This window comes from Pundamilia nyererei, unplaced genomic scaffold (genome assembly GCF_000239375.1).
Source record: "Pundamilia nyererei isolate P.nyererei 1_Seehausen unplaced genomic scaffold, PunNye1.0 scaffold00069, whole genome shotgun sequence".
NCBI classification, from domain to species: Eukaryota; Metazoa; Chordata; class Actinopteri; order Cichliformes; family Cichlidae; genus Pundamilia; species Pundamilia nyererei.
Genome location: NW_005187470.1, coordinates 1,972,056 through 1,979,846, shown reverse-complemented (window position 1 = coordinate 1,979,846; position 7,791 = coordinate 1,972,056). Strand labels below are relative to the sequence as shown.

The 7,791-nt window shown below is 40.2% G+C and overlaps 1 protein-coding gene across 2 annotated transcripts in view; it reads left to right on the top strand.

The window, feature by feature from the left end:
* The window catches only part of cpxm2 (carboxypeptidase X (M14 family), member 2), a 29,950-nt gene that overhangs the window by 19,343 nt on the left and 2,816 nt on the right, over positions 1 to 7,791 (top strand). For both annotated transcript variants that reach the window (XM_005736472.1, XM_013911668.1), the window contains exons 8-13: positions 504 to 627; positions 802 to 998; positions 2,670 to 2,849; positions 3,563 to 3,860; positions 4,120 to 4,259; positions 4,588 to 4,687. In XM_005736472.1, coding sequence (XP_005736529.1) covers positions 504 to 627; positions 802 to 998; positions 2,670 to 2,849; positions 3,563 to 3,860; positions 4,120 to 4,259; positions 4,588 to 4,687 — 1,039 coding nt within the window. The remainder of the gene's footprint in view (positions 1 to 503; positions 628 to 801; positions 999 to 2,669; positions 2,850 to 3,562; positions 3,861 to 4,119; positions 4,260 to 4,587; positions 4,688 to 7,791) is intronic.

Here is a 7,791-nt window from a genome sequence, read left to right as displayed (position 1 = left end):
CAACTCAAAACAAGCTTTATCGGTTTCCTCAGACAAATGTGAAGAAGCAGACAAATTTGTGACCAAACCCACTCGTCACCATTTTCTGATTAAAAAATGTGAAACTTTAAACTAGTGCATATGGTGAGCCTAACAGTTTGCTCATTATCTTGAAAACAGCAGTTGTCAAAACAATCTCAACTCAAGGTCGATTTGCTCGCTTGTTGGGCAGCTTTCAGAAGATGACAGCTGTTGTCTTGTCATGAAATGACTGATGTGCCGTGATTTTCTGTCCCTCTGAGCACTTCTGTGACTTTGAAAATTTTGTATCTCAGCTGTAAATACCACAAAAATTCCAGCTAGCTGTTTAAATAAATGTATTTTTTGATCTCTTGTACCTCTGAAAGTAGTTTTTCGGGGCCCCAAAGATAATGTGAGTTCTGTAGTAGATATTAGCTCTCACATTTAGGTCAGATTTTATATAGAGTATCAGTAGCTAATGCCTCATTATTTGCTTTCCACAGCTTATGAAGGTGGTTAATGAAATGTGTCCCAACATAACCCGGATCTATAACATAGGAAAAAGTCAGAGTGGCCTCAAATTGTATGCGATCGAGATCTCTGACAATCCGGGAGAACATGAAGTTGGTGAGTAGTTAAGTAAGTGGATTATGATTGCTGAATATAATGCAGAAAAAAGGAACATCAAAGACACACAGTGTTCCTAAGAGTTATTTTCTTTCTACAGTTGTAGTGATGGCTCTATAAATTCCCATCTGTTCTCTCTCTCCATCTCTCCCTTAATGTGAAACTGTTGATTAGGTGAACCAGAGTTTCGTTACACGGCAGGATTGCATGGTAATGAGGTGTTGGGACGAGAACTGCTCCTCCTGCTGATGCAGTTCATGTGCCTGGAGTACCTATCTGGCAACCAGCGGATACGTCACCTGGTGGAAGAGACTAGAATCCATCTACTGCCATCTGTCAACCCTGATGGGTACGAGAAAGCCTTTGAAGTGGTAGGTCTGCAAGACAGCCATTTGTGACCTCCTACCACGATCTGGCCTCTGGTGAAAGCAGCATCTCTCTGCTTGGTCTCCTCCTAATAAAAGTGCATGTGGTGCTGGAAAATTAGTTTGAATGATGTACAGAAAACGAACAATGTGAGTGCATACTGTAACACACTTTTCACAAAAGCTAACAACCAGTTTCAGGGTCATGTTTTACTTCAGTACATGCAAAGTTAAAAGAGATGAAGCTACTGAACCCTGTGACGCTTATATAAAGGCAGCAGGCAAGCCAGTTTTTTAAAAGTTATTGTTTTCCTGACTGATTAAAGTGATTAAAGTTTTTTTTTTAAGAAGAAGCTACTTTTAGTAGCTCACTTATTCACCAGGGGTTGGCACAGCAGGTAGCTGTGTATGTTTGATTTGACAGATTTTTTTACGCCAGCTGCCCTTTCTGATGCAATCCCAAAGGGATTTGTGTCTCCTCCCGGGAAAACAAGGGGACTTTAACTTGTTAGGTGAATGACTACTACACTGTGGAGCCATGGATTAAAGCTTTTTATGGTATTTATATAAAGCCAAATTGCAACAACAGTTGCAAAAGCCCTGCGATTACTTACAATTACTTACATTACAATTATTTCTTTGTTTCCTGTAAAAATTAGACTTTTTACCCCCTTATTCTAGTGTACCTACCTTTAGGTATTTGTAGATAAATATAATTACATTATAATTTCAAATAAAATATGTTGACATGGCATTTAATTATAGGGGATTATGCCCTTAGTTGTGGGCTGTATTATAAAGTTTTAGTGCTTTTTTCATACTTGACTTTTTAAAAATAGTTTCTTGGATCACAGTTTCTTTTGTTCAGTGTATAAAAGTCTTATGTAACATGAAAACTGCTGCATTCATTTAAACTAAATGCTCAGCTCTGCATCTCAACTTAGCATTTGGTCCTGTGGCTCTACATACCCTTTAAGTTTGAGTTGGCTCCTGCTAGCCCCAAGTCTCATCAAACCATAGCCAATTAGTTTCAGCAAACACTATCAGTGTCCACTCCCAAACAAGCAATGATCAAAAAGAAAGATGTAACAAATGGGTTAACCAAGCTCGGAACACAGATTAAAAATTTAGGCTTTATATTGTCAAATAAAAATGAGTTGCCATGGCACTCGGCAGCCACCAGTTCTGATCAGATATTTTGGCAAACAAGACCACTAACTTTAATTTTGATGGGTTTAAAGCTGCATGGATCATCAGTCAAATAAAAGCATGGCGACTTTGCCCCAAAATGCTGTTTTGGCATGCAAGAAGGTAGGGAGGGACAGATATCTTCCATAAATTTCTATTAAGGATGCTTTAAACTGTGTTGCAGTGATAAAAAAACAAAACAAAACACTTAAAGCAGCTTTAAGCCCTTTTTGCTTGCAGGTGATGACCTTCCACTCGACAGCATGTTGTTTGTTTGGCAAACTGTGCGGATGGACCACAGGATTTTTTGATCAGTCTCTGCAACCCCTGCCCCTCCTGTGCCTGGCTTGATACCTCTGCTAAGCCTCTTAATGATAACTCCACACTTCCCACCTCCGCCGCTGACAGAATTCCATCTGTGATCATAGATTTGTGTTCCCACTGTCTTTGAATTTTCCAAATATTGTGGTTTTCTTTTGTTTTACGCAGGGCTCCGAGCTCATCGGCTGGTCTCTGGGTCGATGGAGCAACGATGGAATCGACATTCACCATAACTTTCCTGATCTTAACACTATTCTGTGGGCAGTTGAGGCAAAGAAGTGGGCTCCTCGTAAAATGTTCAACCACCATATCGCCATCCCAGATTGGTACCAGTCCACAAATGCCTCAGTAAGTCAGTAAATCTTCCCCGTCATAGTCTGTCTTTTAAATTGTGATTGCCATTTGGTTTCCAGTGACCTTTCCCTCAGGTGACAAATTCTGACACTGTATTTTTGTCTTGGACTCCCTAGAAGCGTAACAAACAAATTTCATAGAGAAGATTATCAGTCTTTTGAAAAGGGTAAACATTTCACGGGGGCATATCAGTGCTGTCTATTTTGGGAGAAGCGGATGCATTCGCTGTGTGACGACAAAGGGGCTGTGAGCTAAAATATACCCAGCAATCTATTTAAAGCTCATCCTCACGAGTGTTTTGACGTTGGTGAGAGCCCCGAGTGAGTCATACAAAGCCTCCAGAATAGCTGCTGCAGCTGTAGAGCTGGGATCCCCATCTGTGCTCACAAAGCTGTGAAAACTATCCTTGCCTGCCTGGCTAACTGGTTCAGCCTGTGCTTGGAGATAAAAGGGGTTACGTGAGCCTGAACAGCAGGGGCAATTTTATCAATTTCCTGCCTCTTGATGAATATTTGTCCACTTTTTAAAGTGGATTTTACTAAAATTCTACTGCAGTATTTTAACATTTAAATATTGTTATTACTCCCTCTTGACAGCACATTGCAGCAAATTGTTTTCAGCATGAGTGAGTTTATTTAGTGACTGTGCCGAGACGATTGCATGAAGTACATTATCCTTCCCATTCCTGTATCCCCTCCCGCCTGTAGGTTGCCTTGGAGACACGAGCTCTGATAGCATGGATGGAGAAGATGCCCTTCGTTCTGGGTGGTAACCTCCAGGGTGGGGAGCTTGTGGTGACCTTCCCGTATGACAGAACTCGCTCCCAAGGGGTGGTCAGGGAGCAAACCTCGACACCAGATGACCACATCTTCCGCTGGCTGGCCTTCTCCTACGCGTCCACCCACCGTCTGATGACTGATGCCAACCGACGGGTCTGCCACACACAAGATTTTGCCAAGGAGGATGGCACCATCAACGGCGCATCCTGGCACACTGCAGCCGGCAGTTAGTGTCCATATCTGGAGGGTGGATTTCTCTGCTCAGCTCTGAGCCTTTGAGCTGTAGCTTTTTGTTAGCATATATCTGCATATTTGGAAAACTTCTGCTTTCAGAGCTTCTAGGTTTTAGCCAAAGCATTATGTAATAATTCACAGACAAACAAATAATAATGAAAGGCTTTTTTAAGCCCACTTTTAATTTCACAGATCTGGCCAGTAAGTGAACTAAATCCTGACCGGCTTCTGCTGTCTCTTTTTCTTGGCAGGTATGAATGATTTCAGCTATCTGCACACAAATTGCTTTGAGCTGTCGATGTATGTGGGTTGTGACAAATTTCCTCATGAGAGTGACCTGCCTGAGGAGTGGGAGAACAATCGCGAGTCTCTTCTTGTATTCATGGAGCAGGTACAGAGGCAAAGGAGCCCCTAAATTTCACATATGTACATAAAAAACTTAACAAATAACCAATAAAGGCACTTAAACATGAGTGTTTTAAATATTTTAGAGCTTTTTTTATAATGTACATGGTTTTAATTTACTAATGTTATATCAATACCATAACTGTTTTATACTAAATTAATGCTGTTGTCAAATATAGGTTTAGCTAGCTGTTATTTGAATATCGGTGCTACATGAGGAGGAACTATATTATAGAATCCTTAACTGTCAACATACGGTACACTTCACATCATTAAACCACACACGATGACATGTGCCATGCTTCCACGTACAGGTGCACCGTGGGATCAAAGGTGTAGTCAAGGACCACCAAGGTCGTGGAATAGCTAATGCCATCATCTCTGTGGAGGGCATCAACCATGACATTCGTACAGGTATCATGCTGCTTTTACCTGATTCTTATTACTGTGACAGTGCGGTCTATCCTCTGTATGTGTGTAAACATGGAAAAATATTGTCCTTGTGACTGGTGCTGCAAAGTTGCCTGTGAGCCGTGTGTTTATTTTTTATTTGTCTGCCACTTTATATGTGTGTGCTTGACATCTAAATGAAAGGCCATTTCTTAGTTTTAGTTTTTTGAGATCCCCATTAGCTCATGCAATAGCAGTAGCTACTAACTGTTGATCTCTGTTTGTACTCTGAGTCATTAACGGTTAATGGTTTGAGCTAGTAAGCCAGTACAAAGTAAACATATTTACAAGAAACCCCCCCTTCCAATTGTCTGGACCTGGGTAGCTGTCAGCGTCTGTTTTGCAGCAGCGTTTTTGCATTCATCTGAAATTTTTTGCGAGTAAGCTCAGATTTTGCAATCAAAGCAGAAGAAGCTGCCTCGGGGCGCTCTGACTCAACTGTCTCCACAGTCCAGCTTATTCCTCAGAAATGAATCATTCTTGCAACGAGTTGGTATTTCGGTATAAGACGGGATAAAAGGCACAAACAAAAGCAGGTTATGTATTTTAGCGGAGCTCTGACTCAATTCACAGTCATAGCCTGTGCTGCCGAGGCCTCCTGCTCCGAATTTAACAATCAAGTGTGAGTCCTCAAGGCAATCTATTCTGATGCCTTAAAAAATGCAGCTTTCCAAGCCAAAGTAGTTTTGTACTTAGAGCATGAAATCAAATGTTCAAAAGGACATTGGCCATTATTATTCCTGGAACTAAGTTTAAGTCAGCGCTTCCTCTCAGGATTCTCGCTATTCTCAGCTGCAGAGAGGAAAGATGTGAGGGTATTTACTTTGATGACTGTACCTTTTCAGCTGCTTTGAATTTCCTTTGGAACTTTATGGACCTTTAGAAAAAGGCGTTTGCAAGGCGGTTTCTCTCTTATCAAGATGAAACAGCTGTAGTCACCAAGAAGACATGACAGAAAGCTTTGGTACTGCTGATACACTGATATCCAATAGATAATGGAAATACGCTCTAGTTCCATTGCATTTTTAATGCAGTGACTTCAGAAAACAATTCAGTTCTCTTCTTCCATCTAGTAATATGAGCATGGATGCTGTTGTGTAACTATTTGGACTGACAGCAGCAGAACCAGACCTGCCTTCATATTTCATTTGTCTCAGTGGTTGTTCAGACGCGTCAGGTGGGTGTTTGGATGGCAGGAGGGACGCAACGCTGTCGTTTTTGTGAGTGAGTCAAAGGCTGAAAATATTCCATAGGCGCACTGGTGTACTGAGGTCACGTAAAGGCAGTATTTGGCACAGAGAGACCAAGAAAATCCAACACGACAAAGCAGAGCTCCTTTTAAAAGAGCTTCTTTCTACTTTTACACAACACCTACCTCGTCAAAAGTAGAACACACAGAACTCGCCAACATTTATTTTAGGCATCAAATGAAGGCTTTTATGATGCTTGTTTTTCTGCCACTGCTTACTGGGCTGTTCAAATTCAGATTTCTAGGACAGAATTTGCATTTTGCAACTGTGGCAAAAATAGTGTGCTTTAATGTGTTTTCACAGTCCATAATATGTAAAACACTTAAGGGTGCATCACATATAGTAAAATTTCTTACTCGTGGCTGTGCCAAGACTATAGAAATCAATTTCACCATAATTTATGCTTCAGCTTTATATCATGGCCTGTATATTAAAGATGGACGTAGTCACTGGATTAGAAAAGTGAAGCCTAAAGATGCAAAGGGCATTACAAAACTCTGGATCTAAAAGACTAAAATTCATTAGGTGTCAGCTTCTATGATGAACTGCTGAGTCGGTGCATATTTTTCTCAAGCCATTAAGATGTTATTAGCTAATTTACTACTTCTGATCAATGTGCTCATCGTGCTTTTGAAAAAAAAGAAACTGGTTGGCCAACAGTATAACTGAAGGGAATAATAATTCGGCTGTATGGCAAGTATGCACAAGCAGATCAAAGTCCTGTCAACTGATAAAAAGTAACTAATTAATTGCACTATTTCCATTAATTAAAGGTGATAATTGCATGTTTTTCTCATAATTAAGTAATAATTAAGGTAAAATTAAGCAAAACATTGAAGAGAACAAAGTTTTCTATAGAATCTTAAAATGGACATATGTTCCTTTTTTTTGACATATACAGTACTGTGCAATAGTCTTGAGCCACCTGTCATTTCTTTATATTTTGTTTCCAAGGATAACTTTTAGGTGGTTTTTAATGGTAGTTTCCCAGGCTTTCAGAACATTTCAGAAGGTTTTTCTATGAACATGCTTTTTCACTCATTTTCCATATAGTCTTTATAGCGGACCATTTTCAGAGGAGCCTGTTTTCTTCTTATTATTTTTTTTTTGTTTGTTTGTTTTGCTTTTTAAAATTCTGGCTGGGCTGAGACCTTTCTGTGTGATTTCTCCATGTTCTCCCCCCAAGGTTTGCTCTAGGTACTCTGGCCTCCTCCTAGAGTCCAACAACATGCAATTTGTAAGGTTAAATTAACTGGTGATTCTAAGTTGCCCATAGGTGTGAATCGTTTCCTGTGTTAGCCCTGTGATAGACTGGCAACCTGTCCAAGGTGAACCCTGCTTCTCGCCCTATGGCAGCTGGAATCGCCTCCAGCTTCCCGTAACACTTAATTGGATAAGTGGAAGAAAATTGATGGATGGATGGTGTTGCATTGTTTGTTAAGCCACCTAACACTGACCTGTGACTCATTCAAGTTTAAAAAGTTACCTAACTCAAGGGATGAACCAATGTTGTGTCTGCACTTAAACAATTTAGCAAAGGGAAGAAAAGGAACTTGTATCTTTAGACACTTTGATACTCTACCAGTCTGTCAAAAAAAACTAAAAACAAAATGTGTTGCTATTTATTTTGTTGAATATGCCAAAAAATGCCAACGATAACCAGTGTTGGGAAGGTTACTTTTAAAATGTATTCCATTACAGAATACAGAATACATGCCCCAAAATGTATTCTGTAACGTATTCCGTTACGTTACTCAATGACAGTAACGTATTCTGAATACTTTGGATTACTTAATATATTGTGGCGAGTTCAGACAA